The following is a 15,266-nucleotide window of genomic DNA, read 5'->3' on the forward strand; positions in this document are numbered from 1 at the left end:
CTAGCGACCCTGGGCTCGAGCTCTTCTATTCTCGTCTCCAGGGTACTCTCCCTGACCTCAGGCATGTGTTCATCTGTCTGACACTACAACTTTTTTTCTCGATGACAACTTCAGTTTCTGGACATTGGAATCGTTATACAGGATTTATCAGACACATATAAGGACTAGAGGGTTACTCAGGACTTTAGGAGGATCCAGACGGGAGCTGTGAGAAGTTTACGGAGATGTTTCGGATAGCAGGATCGGTCACCGCTGCACGACTTACTGCAGCGTGCTGCAGGACGGTGACCACCAAGCAGTTCCAAGTTCACGGTCAGGCCCTCAACTTTGTCACTATCTCTAAATGAAATATGATTTTGAAAAATATCATATCAACACGATGGCATCGTTGTATTGATGTGTCATTTTTGGATGAATGTACGATCTGTCCGCCATTGTTGGGGGGGGGGGGGGGGGCAGGGTTTTGAAGAAGAACGACCTTGGCCTGGCCTCGTTATTAAGGACATCAAAATTATTAGTGCAATGAACTTGATATTTAATTATATCGAAATATGGTGTTGGTTGTATTGGATATCATTTAATACATGTACCATAAAATCTGTGTGCATTATGTAACAGTTACATGTAATGTTACGTGGGTGTATGATGTATGATAAATGTTAGACAAAATTATGTTTTTACTTTTAGAAATAGAAGTAATAACCCAAGATATATAACAATTTGATTGACAGACAATGTGATGTGATTGACCTGTCTGTTACTAGTAGCCATCTGGTGATGGAGGTGTGGCAATTTCACCTTCATGTGACCTTTGACCTAAAACACCTGTCTTGTGGTATACCGGTATATCAACAGTTGTGATATCAGTTTATAGACAAAAGTTTTTTGTCTTTATGGTTACTTCCATTGTCGAAGAAAACAGATTTGTAATAAGTTGTCCTGTTAATTCTACTTGTACTTTTGTGTTTTTTAAGCCCAAAACAGTTACTACTCAAGGCAAGCAACTGGATAAAATATTGAAACAGACGTTTCAGACAGCATCCGCTGTAATTTGTCATCTGCTGTCATTCGTCAGTGACTAAGGAAAGGACTGGAGAACACCAGGTTTTATACCAACTCTGAATAGATAACTTAATGAGGCTGTTTTGTTTTCTTTTTCGCAGGTGCTAGCCTGCATGTCTTATCATCAGACACGTCCAGAAAGACCAGACATGGCCCTGCTCACAGGACACCCCCTTCATGGCAGAGTGTGCGGTCTATGGCATCTGCGGGAGAATCCCAATCCAAGATTAACTATATATTTTTCGGGCTAGCTGCGTTATTTGGTGGTGGAGGTATCGTTTATGTGAGTATTCAGTGGACTTGTATGCATTACGTCATAGCTGCTTGTTCAGTGGTTCCAAACTGTGACAATGTGTGACTACTAACCAAAATGTTGATGTTGAATGAAAGTTTTTTAGTAATGCCTTGATCAAAATATTCAACTCAGTGTCAAATGAAATGGTGTCTGTCTTATCTTCTGTGGTCACTGTCTTTCCTCATTCCATACCCTGTATGCTGCCCAACTCTTAACATCCTCTTTATTACAAGTACTTAATGAACAGTGCAGATAATTGAATGTACTAGATGGTTCACAAATAACCTATTGTCACCTAGATCTATGTGGGTACTTTATCCATAACTGGTGTTCTGCAGTCAATAATGCTCATTGCTCACCCCTCCTGTCTTCCCCAGTAGTGTTCCCTAACCATTCTCGGTTTCTTCTCTTGCATGTTCACCCCAGTGGTGGTCACGGAAGGTGAGGTAGTCCTTAGTATAGCTGCTGTCTCATGTCTCCATGCTATGATTCATCTTTCGGAACTTTGTACCAATAATTCTGAAATGTATCTGAAGGGATTGTCTTCTGGTCGCATATCGTCAGATAATATTTCATTGGCTATATTGCATATATTTCAGATATCTTGTATTTGCAACAATGATGATGTTGTCTGCTTTTGGAGCTTTTAAAGTTTTAAAAGTCCCTTTTAAGATAAGTTTCTTTTCAGCTTCAGCTTCTTATTGTATCTTTCTTATTGTATCATCTTCTTTTGTATGCTGATTTCTATACTCTATGCTGTGGTGTTGTGTGCTGTGCTGTGTCATCATGTGTTGTGAGGTTTTTGCAATTACCAATGTCTCACGGTCTGTTGTGTGTGACAGCTCATTCTCAGACTTTACTGAAATGCAGGACAGGTTTGGTTATATCAAGATCTATTTGTCTTTATAAAAGGTTGAATGTATAGTGTAGTTTACTCACAATAGTATATAGCAGTAGCGTTCTCCACTACAATAACAGTCTAAATAGAAGCTAAGGTACTGTCAAATATTGTCAACTTATTGCTGTTTACAGTACATGCGAGAAACATCCAAAGATACGCCAAAGAAAGCTGCAGCCGCTGTGTCTTCTGCAAGTAAGGAAGCCGCAGAGACAGTTGCTGAGAAACCTGTGCCAGAAACTACAAAATCGGGTATGTTACACATAACTGGTAAAACATGAACGTAAACTTTGTTGTCATCAACAGTATCAGTGTGTATTGTAGAGGCTTATTGTCGATATTGCCTGGTGTTATATAGGCTTTGATAAAATTGTTTTTAGTCGAGATGTGTTAGTTCAGTTAAGATGCATTGATCAAGTGTGAATTTTATTAATGAAGATACATATACAATTGTTATACATGTGTACAATATTTGGTATGATCACCTTCACTTCTGCAGTAAACTGCATATATTTGATCTTCAACTAAAGGCAGTTTATTTGCTTTCAACTCTACATTGTCATGAACATCCACATGTCGAGATCTGTTTCTTTCATCATCCTTGTATACACACGTGTAGTTGTAGTGGAACTCCATGTTTTTCCTCAAACAAGCTGCCTTGGCTGCTGGTATGCTAGTAGCTGTGTGTCAGGCTGCTGAGCAATCCTCAGGACTTGTAAGCCAATATTCAGATGATCATATCCTTATGGATTTGGCAGGTACAACTTATGCCCCCCCCCCACCTTACCCTACAGAATGACACTTTCAGCTTTGTCATTGGCTATCATTAAACCTCTACCAATGTCATCGTAGATTGTCAAGGGATATGCAAGCTAAGCCTTTACGTTCCTGCCTTCTAGTCATCAGATTAGTATTAAAAAAATCCCACCTAGCACTTGTTATCATCATCATTGTCATTACATTGTTTTATGCTGTTTGAACACACTTTTCTCAAACAAAGACTTCCATCTTCTCTGTTGTACTGCATGGCTTTCTTACTTTCAATATGTGCCAATGCTTACAGCTAGGAGTTGTTTTACATCATACTCTGTGTCTATGTTTTTTTGTGATTCACTAGTAATATCAGATTTTAAGTTGCACTCTGTACTTTGCTTTTGCAAATGGAAGCTCCAGCTGCTCCGCCACCAGCTGTAGAAACACCTGCTGAAGCAGCACCTGATGCTGAAAGTGAGTCATGGATCAAGAAAATAGCCTGCATCATTTGCCCCCTCCCCCATCAGAAATATATACTAATATTCTGATGTGTTATAATCATGATTAGTCAGCTTTCATGCATGCATGTTACATTATACTAATCCCATGCACAATAGCTTAGCTGCTAAAGGATTTTAAGGTATGACATAAGAGTACATAAGCTGCTCCGTAATACTAACAATATGTAGTTATTTGTACTTAACCATGTGCATCTTTTAGCCTTGTTATAGGGTACAAGGAACTGATGGCTATACCAAATGCTCATTTTGCATCTTCTCTCAACCTTTGCAGGATAGTTTCTTACAATACAAGGAAATGGGAGGGAATGCTCAATGCATATTAGATGACCAATTTCAGAACATTGAAATAAAGGTACTGTGTCTGTTTTTTGTGTCCAGGCAAGAAACTGTTGGATGCGGTGCCTCAGTCCTACCCTGACTTTGAGGTCATGCCTGAAATCCCGGGCCATGCCAAGTACCTGCTGATTGGAGGGGGGACAGCGTCATTTGCTGCTTTCAGAGCAATCAGGGCAAGTGATGCGAAGGCTCAGGTAAAACTGTTTACAACAATATTTCCACGTAAACAGGTTGTAGAGCAGCAATGCTCTCTCCTTAACACAGAGAAATGGGTTCAGGAGAGACAAACGTCAGGGTTCAGGCGGCAAAGCTTTTGTGTTTGTATCAAGTATTGTTGAATACAAATGAGCCCAGAGGAATATTTTTCGAAGATGAACTGTGTTGCTATTTTTGGTGACAAAGAAGTACATGAACAGCACCACTACCTTTTACATACACATGTATCTTTTAAACTGTTGGATTAAATTTTGTAAGCCCTCTTGCATGGTGCTCATTTCACCATGCTTGTTGTTAGTACAGTGCCCATGCATGAGCTTCCCTACCTTATGAGTGATGTTGCTTTTTTTGTGCACAAACACCAGCACTACCTTTTACATAATCTTTTACACTGTTCAATTTAGTCTTGAAGGTCTTCTTGCTGTCAGAGTAGCTCCTGCTCTGCCTCATTTCACCATGCATGTGGTTAGTAGGTAAATGAGCTTCAAACTCCCTACCTTATGAGTGATGTTTACATGTATGTTGAGAGGTTGCCTCAATAACACAGTCTCATCACCTGTCCATCACGTTGCCAGGTCCTTGTGGTGACAGAAGAGGAGGAGCTTCCCTACATGAGGCCACCGCTGTCCAAGGAGCTGTGGTACAGCGACGAGCCCAAACTGGTGGAGAAAATGAAATTCAAGCAGTGGAATGGCAAGGAGAGAAGGTTAGGCCTCTACACCTCATCCTGCAATAAAGAAATCAAAGCTAACCGTTAGTGCTATACTTGTGCAGAGATATTATTATGTAATGGAATACTGTAAATGGATTTAAGTTCACATGGTTTTTATTTCGGGCCAAGGCCAAAATGGAGTGTTTGCGGGTTTTTAAGTCTGCGGCAGCGCTATAGTCACATGCTGCTACGGTATTCGACAAAAATGTTTGCAGTGGTTTCAGCATTTACGGTACCGTAATTGTACAGTCTACAGTTGTGTGTCTGACTTATTTATAATGTTAGTCTCAGGGCTGACCTTTATATCTTGAGTATTCAATTTTGCAGTGTCTACTATAACCCACCATCCTTCTATGTGGAGCCTAAAGAGTTGGCATACCAGGAAAACGGAGGAGTGGCTGTTGTCAAAGGAAGAAAGGTCAGGATTTCACCCTTTTGTTTAATTACTGCTTTAATTGATTGTTTGATATCTGTGACCCAAAAATATGGAGATCATTGAAGTTAAATTTGTTGATCCAACACATGACTCACCAAAGCAAATTTTCTACCAAAACTCTTGTTTCTCAGGCTGAACTAACCCACTACTGACATGTAACGCTCTAGAAATCTAACACCAGTAATGGGTCAAATGTCAAAAATAGTGGGTCAGTTCAATCTGACGACGACCGAAGCAATGTGTTTTGGTGAGCCTTGCACTTTGTGTTAAAACAAGAGTTCATACAACATACTAGAATCACTTCATCTACTTTATCACTTGATACATGTGAGCTTTTATTCTAAGATATAAAGATGTCAAAAAGTCTTACCTGTTACTTTTTTAACAGGTGATGAAGCTGAACCCACAGAAACAGGTGGCTGTGCTGGACAATGGGTGGGAAATCTTCTACGACAAGGTCCTCATCGCCACAGGTGGCAGACCTCGTAACATACCCGTGTTCGAGAGGGCATCACAGGAAGTCAAGGACAGGGTCACTCTCTTCAGAGGAGTAAGTCTTTGACATTTTGCTCTCAGGTTTTTGAAAATTGCTTAAGATGCTTAATAGATTCTAAGCAGTCAACATTGTTTTCATTTAAAAGGTGAACACAAAGTACATGTATTTATGTACATAATGCTAACGGTCTACTCACGTTTAATTTCTGTAATGAACATGAAGAATATTAGCCTGAATTCAGTCAAGCCTCCTGTGACCGCTCGCCGCCCTGTAACCGCCTCGCAACCCGTGGGGAGGGGAGAGAAACCCCCAGACAGCTGGAGTTTGCGTTATGCAGACTAGAAGATTATAGTCACTCTCTTCATAGGAGTAACTCTTTGAGGCAAAGATTTTGCTTTTTGGAGACCATTTTTGTATTTCTTACAAAACCTAATGACATTGTTAATTGTTTAAAGAGAAATCATATGTGTATCTTCTAACCATTGTACACTGTCAACATTGCGATAAAGCAAGAAATAAGTGTTTGTCTTTATTTTCCTTACTAGATCAAGGATTTTAAGAGACTGGATGAGGTGTCCAAGAATGCGAGCTCCATTGTAGTGGTGGGAGGGGGTTTCCTGGGGAGTGAGCTCACCTGTGCCCTGGGGAAGAGGAGTAGGGACTCCAGCCTCAAGGTCATCCAGATGTTCCCAGAGCAAGGTGAGTCAGATCATAATGTAAGGGTTCAAAGTAGCCTTGAGATGCACACCTCATGTAATTTCTTGACATCTGACCTCCGCTTCTTTTGATTTTGAACTTTGAACAGCTAAAACTTTGAGTTATGGATAACAATTTTGTTTGACATTGGATTTTATTTGTTCTACTGAGTGTTGTCCACTTTTGTCTCCATCTAACTGATTGTACTGCATATACATGTACCCTCTTGGAAATCAACTTTTATAAATCAAAGGGGTAACCCAGGTGTATTGAGATAAAATAGATTGATAAACAGAAGTCAAACTATTTTTTCCTTGTATTCTTGTAAGAAATATTGGCTTATTAATTGTTTGTTTCTGTTTTAGGGAATATGGGAAAAGTTCTCCCTGAGTACCTGAGCCAGTGGACAACAGCAAAAGTCAGAGAAGGTAAGATCTTGTATATTATGTATAATAACTATAAAGTAAAACATGCACCTACATAGTATTTCAGTCTTCACTAGTAATTTTGAAATTGTTTTTCCTCCAGATGTAAGGCCCCTGTCATACTTCTATTTTCCCACGTACATAGATATTTCTCAGTTGCCAAACATCTAGTCTGTTGTGTTAGTTTTTAATTAGAATGTTGAAATGTAAGATTATTAAAACATGTATTTCACAGAGGGAGCCACTGTGAAACCAGAAACATTTGTGAAGAGAGCCAGGTTTAGTGATGGAAAGGTGATCCTCAAGCTCAACACAGGAGAAGAGGTAAGTTTATGTTACAACTTACAGTATTTCTCAGATACCATTTACAAATTAAGAGTATGTTATTGTTTTACATGTACGTAAACAATAGACAAATTAGTGTTGGCATAGATTATAATGATGTAAAGTTATAAATGTTTAAACAGTATATGAATCCATGGTGCAGAATAACAAACATTTTAATATGATTAAAGTTTTCTACGTTTAATTAATTGCTACAAAAACAGCAAGGAAATTTGCTGACCTATATGCCACTTGACACTACAAGATGACAAACATTTATAACCAAAAATATATGTTTATGTCTGTGCCAGTACTGTCTATAGTATACATTTTGTATATAGTAAATTGAATCCTGATAAGTTTTCGTACAGGTTTATACTCCATGTTATTTGCCATACATTGTACCTGTCGCAACTGTTGTTCAATAAACTTTGACTTGACTTGTAATGCTGTTTTGTTGTGTATTTCCTTCTCAGATCTCTACAGACCATGTAGTTGTGGCAGTAGGCCTGGAGCCCAACACAGAACTGGCCAAGGAGTCAGGACTGGAAGTAGACGACATGCACGGAGGCTTCAGAGTCAATGCTGAACTAGAGGCCAGATCTGACATCTGGGTGGTAAGATATAGTTATTGGAAAATCTTTGAAGTTCCTTTTCAACTCAAAGAGGTACCTGTCAAATGTCATAATTTCTGTGTATTGCACTCGTACTGTTGGATAACAGAGTTGTACACAACCAAGTGTTTTATTACAGACCATCGTTTTCGGTGACCGGCTGTCTCCTTCTGCATGACAATTCAGGCGACGTCGGTCTTGAACAAAACACTTCGTTGTGTACAACTTTGTTGTCCAACAATACACAGCAATACACAGAAATGTTAACATTTGGCAGTTATCTCTTTGGCCTATGCACAGTCTGGTGCGGGAGGACTTTAACTTTTAACTAACTCTTTGAGTTCTAAAGAAAATAATAAAACACTTAGTTGTGTACAAAGTGAATGAACTTTGCCATCCATTTACTTAGTACCAACCTGATGAAACTGTTCATGCACTCATAGTGTTATAAGCAACAAGTATTGCACTCATCACAGCGTTTCCTGTTTGTGTTTAGGCTGGCGACGCCTCCTCTTTCTATGACATCAAGCTGGGTCGGCGGAGGGTGGAACACCACGATCACGCTGTCGTCAGTGGCCGACTGGCTGGGGAAAACATGACGGGCGCCAAGAAACCCTACTGGCATCAGTCCATGTTCTGGTGAGGGAATCAGCATACCAATATGTTCACAGTATTACAAATGTATGTTCTTCTTTCCCTGTTCCCTATATTCAAAATGTCTCATAAAAAGTTATTATTTTTTTGTATATCAAGCATTTTTTTATCAGCAGCTGGTGGCTCTTTCGAGCCAGTTGCCAGTTTATAGAAATGACACCAAAGCATATTTAGCAGAATTTGGTGTAACACTTTTCTTAGCTATCTATGTTTTGTAAAAGTTATGGGAGAAAATGTTTGTGTTATAATAGGTAAAGGTAGTCCCATAGCCTTTTTGGGGCCGTAGGTGCAGTGGGTTGTTATCCACTGTGTCTAGTGCATGGTATTTGAAGGCGGAGCCCATCCTTTTCCCTCCCAAACCTAAGTCAGGTACCCATTTTTACACCTGGAAAGTCGTGTAAAATGCTTTTCCAAGGGCACAACATCAGTGGCATGTCAGGATATTCGAACCTTGGACCACTGGATTCTAGGCCAAACGTTACGCTAACAATGTTTGTGACATATTCTGCTGTAATTCCTTAATCCTACAGGTCTGACCTGGGACCGGATGTGGGGTATGAGGCCATCGGTATCGTGGACTCGTCCCTGCCTACTGTGGCAGTCTTCGCCAAGGCAACAGAGAAGGACACGCCCAGGGCAGTAGTGGAGGAGACGGGAGAGAGCCTGAGATCAGTCACAGAGACTGAAGCTGTAAGTAGACTCAGCACTGTAGCGCGTGCACGTCATGACATGTCATGTACACTTGTGTTCTTTGGAGGTTATGATATAGGGTATCTATTTTTACCATTTTCAGTTTACCAACATACATCTATCTCAAAGGCTTTGGAACATTTGCCTTCAATCTTCTGTATTTCCTGCTTATGCAACAGCAAAAGAATAAGATGATTTTATGATAGAGACTTTCTTTCGGATCCTGTGAGTGTCTACTGCCATGCAATACTGCCAATAGAGTATGTATGTGTGTAATAGAGCTTTTAATATATAGATACTGAATGCTTGCAATGGGTGGCTGTTTACATAATTATGGACAATCTCAGTTCAAATCCTGACAATCTCAGATTCTACTGCAGATGGTTAATCATTTTTAAAGGCTTACTGCTTTGATATACAGCACAATACACTTTCTTCTCTTTGATGTGTTTGTGTGTTTAGCTGTCTATCTTTGGTTCTGCCATGCAACAGGCTGCACCAGCTACTGTACCTGATCTAGAGGTTATGGTAATGGCTCTGTCTTTGAGCCTTATTGCCTTTGTCACGTCTTGATTTCATGCTTTTCAAGATTCATGTACCTATACTTATTGATACTACCTCTATGTTTCCTGTGTTTCCTAATTAGTTTTCTGTGGCTCCAATACTCTCTGCTTACCAACAGCTAGCAAGCAGAGAGTATTGGAGCCACAGTTAGCAAGCAGTTAGCAGGCAGAGAATATTGGAGCTATGGAAAACTAACTAGGATGGTGCCCAGGCTAATTTCTGTGTATATATTGCATCTTTGTATCTATTTCTTTTCGATTTGTCTTAAATTTTTTGGTGAGTACAGTTAAGTGCTAGTGTATGTTGTAGTACAGAGGATGTTTTGATTTACATGCATTGTTTGATACACACACAGGAAGCCACACTACCGACCAAAGAGGTGAGAAAGAATACCATAAATATATTGCTTAAAAATCCCTGCTTCCTCCACAGTTGGCCATCAGCTTGGCGATGGGTATTATCTCATTTCTATGCAGCAGCAGCGATGTCTGTTTGGCACAACTGACCCTTACTTTTTTTTTGCCCTGTGCTGCTAGGTGTCATGGGTGCAGTCAAGTACTTTAATTTGGGCTGTCTGTCTGTCTGTCTGGATACTTTTAGCAAAGAGCTCCTCTTCTTCAAGCTCTTTCCATGTTTACATGTACATGTACATAGTCCCTGCCATCTAAAGAGGTATCCTGCTACATGTATGTGCACTACACACTGGCCATGTCAACCCTTTGTTTATCAAACTACTGCTGCCCCTTTAAGTAGGCTTTCTATTATTCTTTTTTTGGTCAATCTAACATATGTTTATTTATATCGTGCTCTATTACAATTTTTATGATTTTAAGATTTTGACACTGTTTTGGACCTATTTTTGTTTTGTTTTGCTGTGTCTTTATTTCCAGTCTCCGCCCTCTGCTGAGCCTGAAAAAGCGCCGACTCCTGAGGCTCAGCCAGAGCCAGCTCCAGCAGCTGTTGCACCTGCAGCAGAGCCCACTGCTGAGCCTGCTTCAGAAACTCCTCCTGAGCCAGCAGCAGCACCTGCTTCAGAAACTCCTCCTGAGCCAGCTGCAGCGCCTGCTTCTGATACCCCTGAGTCAGCTGCAGCACCTGCCTCAGAGGCCCCTGAGTCACCTGCTGAAACAGCTGCAGCACTTGAAGCTCCTTCTGAGCCAGCTGAAATTCCTTCCTCTGAGCCAGTTGCAACACCTGCTTCTGAGCCTGCAGCTGCTCCATCTGAAGCTCCTGCTGCAAACTCTGAAACACCCTCTACAGGAGAGGTGGCAAAAGAATCATTTTCTGATGCTCTGCTTTTGTATTCTTTATCTCAGTTAGCATATTGTGTTTGCTTTATTGCATTTCTTTTCATGATTATGATTTCTTTGTTGATGTATTTTTCTTTGTTCTGTTTACCTCTTCTTTCAGGAGGCTGTGGCAGCCGAGTCTAGTGAAACAACAGCTGCCCCTGAAGTTGAGGTGCTTACATGTACACAGTCATGTTTCCCCTACAGGCATAGTCCCTCCCTGGTCCTCTCCAGTGTGTCATTCCCATTCAAGATCCCTGTGCTGCTTAAAAGTCTCTGTAACCTCTTCCTAATATACTAATATCTAACCTGTTATTTCAAGCCCTCATTACCACACAGTATGATATTCGTATTTCCATAATTTTGCTACTTTCCTGTGTCAGCTGTGCATACCCATTAATTATAATCTCCATGCAGATGTAGAATGTGCCTGTCTCAGTGTTTTACACATGTTTTTGTGGCATTTAGTTAATCTTTTGAGTAGCATACCTTTCTTACTCTCTGCCTTCCTCTACTCTGATTGTTGATGCATTTGTGGGGAATGTCAAACCATTGCATTGTGAATCTTCCAGATGCCTTATCTACTTTCATGTACATGTAATTATGATAGTGAGAAACTGTATATTCACAAAGTTCTTCAGTTAGAATTGTAGGAATGTCAATGTGAGCATGTGTTACACAACAATAGTTAAGATATTTTGATACTGATTCTATCAAGAAGTTAACATCAATCTGTAGAGTTTCATTTCTGTTGTACTTGTGAACACCCTACAACCAACACATCTCTTGCATCTGTATTCAGTCTCCTTTTTTGGTATCTGTCTTAAGTCATAACCTTTACAACATTTCATCTTCTTGCTTTAAGTTGTATTTCTCATCTCACCATAAGGTTTGTTTCTTCCTTCCATCTTTGCATACCACTTCCCTTTCACAACTAGTCATCTGCACAGCCAACAGAGCCTTCTGAAGTGCCCTCTGCCACTGACACTGAACCTTCAGCCTCTGAAAAGACTGAGGTGATTACAGAGATACCTGACATCAGCATTGCACAGCAGCCTTCACATCCTAACCTGCCCATAAATACTTTGTCAGAAAACTCTCAGTCTGAGGTGTCTGTAGACACAACCCTTCCTTCAGACATAGAAGAACCTACCATTGGATTTTACTATGTACTCTCAAGCCCAGAGGAATCTGAGGGTGAATTGTTGGAGGAAGTAGAAACTGGAGTGTCGTACGTTGTTGACTCTTTGGCCTCAGTTTTGCCAAACACGTACCCAACAACACCTGATGGGTTTCTAGAGTCACCTCAGTCTGATGAGGCAACCCCTGCTGCAGAGATAGAGAAACCCCAGTCTGAGATACAGCCTACCCACAAATCTGAGGTGGCTGTAAAATAAGTGTAGTCTGTATTGTCTAGGCACAATGTGTGTAGTCATAAACTGCCCAAAGTGGTTAGCATTTAGTTTGTATGTTGTACTGACTGTGCTCTGTGTGTTTGCACTCACACCAGGGAGTGAGGGACACAAAGGTCTTTGACCTTGCAAACTATCCGTTTGCACTCTTCCCACATCCAGAGGTGATGACACTTAGTCTAGTGTTCTTGTGTACTATTCTGTGGTGTGCTCCTCTATCTCTCAATACTTGTCCATTATACATTAATGTTGTACTTCATTTACTTACATGTAGCTACTCATACATTTTCCAAAATTTCTTGAGTGCTGGAAGTTTGGTTATCTGCTAGATGTGCAAGTATGTGTTTACCTTGTACATGTGCTTCTCCTTCCCACAATTGCCATAGCCTACCCACTTTGCATGCAGTGTACTACATGTATATAAGCTATCACTTCGTTATGTTAACTTTGTGATTCATGTATAGTAATTATTGCTTTTGCATTGCATGTTTCAAATAGCTGTCTAGTTCTTTGAGACTCCCATCAAAGGCAACATACGACTTAACAATAGAATCTCTGAACTCTGTGTTCTATCTATAGATAGTTTCCATTTTGATGGTAATTTCGTGTTCTTTTTACGCTCTGATTCTGAACAGAGTGCGACAGATGAACCAGCCCCAGATGTAGAGGCAGCTGCCAAGCTTGTTGCTGAGGTGGAAGCTGAGAACAGGGTCGCTCCCACACCCAAGGAGGATTACGGGAAGGGTGTGATCTTCTATCTGAGAGACGACATCATCGTTGGTGTTGTGCTGTGGAACCTGTTCAACAGAATGCCCATCGCGAGAAAGGTGGGAAGGTTTACTGAGTTGTCAAGATTCTCATACTCTTTGTACAGGATAAAAACTTGAAACAATTGAGAAACTTTTTCTGCCATCAACAATAACTAACTGCACTAGACCTTGATTTTTTTCCAAGTGTAGTTTTCCTGGATGCTAGTTAAACTGTACTATCAAAGCAGAGGTTTGGTTTTGGCTGTTTTTTGACATGTTTTTAGGCGTTTTTGTCTGGCTTTCTATCTTATCCTGTTTTCTTCATGCTGGCGAGTTTGGCTGGCAGTTTCATTTATGCCGGGCAGTTTGGCTGGCTGGCATAAAGAAGGCGGGACAAAATAGAAAGCCTGACAAAAACACATAAAAACATGTCAAACACCAGCCTTAGCCAAATCTCTGCTTGGGGAGTAATTAAACTGTATTCTCAATCTCATTGACTTTCCTTTCTTTCTTCGGAAATTCTGCATCTTGTAACATAAACAATATGGCTTAATTAGTGTTATTTCTTATCTTTATGACAGATCGTCAAGGAGGGGAAGCAGCATCAGGACCTGGCAGAGGTTGCCAAACTGTTTGATCTTCATGCTGATGAAGATTGATGCAGGGCCTATATAACTGTCTCTCAGATGATCGTGTGTAGAAAGTATAATCTAAATCATGCTGACTACATCTATTATGGAATTATAGGGATGATAGAGACATTGTCTTTGTTGCTACATTTTCCAGAGATGCACTAGATTATTATCTTTAGATTTTGATGTAGATGTACTTTAAGACATTAATGGAAAGAACAGCTGCTAATTAACAAAGAGTCTGAAGCTGTTGGTCTGAATGATGTGTGTTGGATTGTAATTTTGCTCCTTATAAACAGTATATACATGCAGCTTCCTAAAGTGCTATTCAAAAATCTTCATCTTTGCTAGTGTCATTCTTCTAAAACTTAATACAAGAAATTATGAGCGAAAACATTTCCGTTTTCCTGTGGATAGGAGGATTTCTTACAAGTACTTAAATTCCTAATAGTATCTGTATCAATTTATGATATGAGTGATATATGATCAATTGTCTGTTTGCTAAGTAATGTAACCCTTCAAAAGGTTTTCTTGACATCTGGAGCAAAATCTCATAGATCATATTAGACAGGTAGAAAACTAAAAGGACACTGCATTAGAGCATGGAACAGGACTGAGAAAGGCTTTTGGTCAGGGTAGAAGGTTTGAAAGTGGGGTGAAAGTTTATTCTCCACAGGGAGAGCTAACCTGTCCTCTGGTTGAAGTATGCAACAGATTGATGGCAAATACTCATTCAAAAATGTACAGTGTGAAAATTGAAACTTGATGAATACGATTCTAACAGGTTGTTCGTGTGGAAAGAAGGGCTGATGTGTCTGCTATACATGGGGTTTGAAGAAAGGCTAGAGTACTTTTTACACTACATGAAACTACTGTCGTACGAAAGACCAGTGTATCTGCAAGATCAGGGTCTGAAGAAAGACATGATATAGTATTATGTAGATCAAGTCAGAAGAAAAGCCAAACTTACAATTTATAGTCCTAGGGTGGATACAAAGTGGCAAGTAATTAAAACTTCCCACTTTAATTGTTATTTCGGTGACATCGAAACTTGGACTGCTGGGGGATTACAAGTTCCGATTGGGGGGATTAGGTCGGGACAACTACTGAAAAGGGGATACATGTGGCATTAGGATGGTGAGAAAGTCTTCCAGTCCTATCCATAGCAGCAAGAAGCTGAAGTGTCTTTAACAATTATAGATAAGTACTGTTGGTCCTCCAACACAGAATGGATGGAGTATATTTCAGAAAAGATGCATCCTCTGATGTGTAGTTCAGTCATATAGAATATATTGTTTGAAGATTGCTGATTATAACAGTTTCTAATTCAACTGATTGGTGTCTTGCTGTATTTTTCGTGAAATGATTTAGTTAATAATATCTAGTAATTGCACTTATTAATCACATCCAAGACTAGATGTATGGAAGTAAAACTGGCAAGTTATGATTGGTTAGTAATAGTATAGTCAAAGACTAACTACATGTATAAATA

At 40.0% G+C, this 15,266-nt stretch overlaps 1 protein-coding gene across 34 annotated transcripts; it reads left to right on the top strand.

The window, feature by feature from the left end:
- Positions 1-36: 36 nt before the first annotated feature.
- Positions 37-15,105, top strand: LOC136436785 (apoptosis-inducing factor 1, mitochondrial-like). 34 transcript variants are annotated; one of them, XM_066431067.1, is made up of 24 exons: positions 37-312; positions 1,164-1,345; positions 1,784-1,798; positions 2,390-2,507; positions 3,423-3,482; positions 3,908-4,059; positions 4,657-4,787; positions 5,121-5,211; positions 5,618-5,779; positions 6,271-6,424; positions 6,787-6,849; positions 7,082-7,170; positions 7,647-7,787; positions 8,281-8,423; positions 8,969-9,128; positions 9,591-9,656; positions 10,048-10,071; positions 10,583-10,682; positions 10,719-10,957; positions 11,103-11,153; positions 11,920-11,997; positions 12,492-12,557; positions 13,029-13,220; positions 13,724-15,105. In XM_066431067.1, exons 1-24 carry the CDS (start codon positions 225-227, stop codon positions 13,799-13,801), a joined length of 2,643 nt encoding a protein of 880 aa, XP_066287164.1. In that variant the 5' UTR covers positions 37-224; the 3' UTR covers positions 13,802-15,105. The 34 variants fall into 34 exon arrangements, with proteins under 34 accessions (XP_066287164.1, XP_066287160.1, XP_066287162.1 ...); XM_066431063.1 differs by having other exon boundaries at positions 10,583-10,957; XM_066431065.1 differs by having other exon boundaries at positions 10,583-10,957; positions 11,932-11,997.
- The last annotated feature ends 161 nt before the right edge of the window (positions 15,106-15,266 follow it).

The sequence above is a fragment of the Branchiostoma lanceolatum genome, chromosome 6, assembly GCF_035083965.1.
Source record: "Branchiostoma lanceolatum isolate klBraLanc5 chromosome 6, klBraLanc5.hap2, whole genome shotgun sequence".
Lineage (NCBI taxonomy): Eukaryota > Metazoa > Chordata > Leptocardii > Amphioxiformes > Branchiostomatidae > Branchiostoma > Branchiostoma lanceolatum.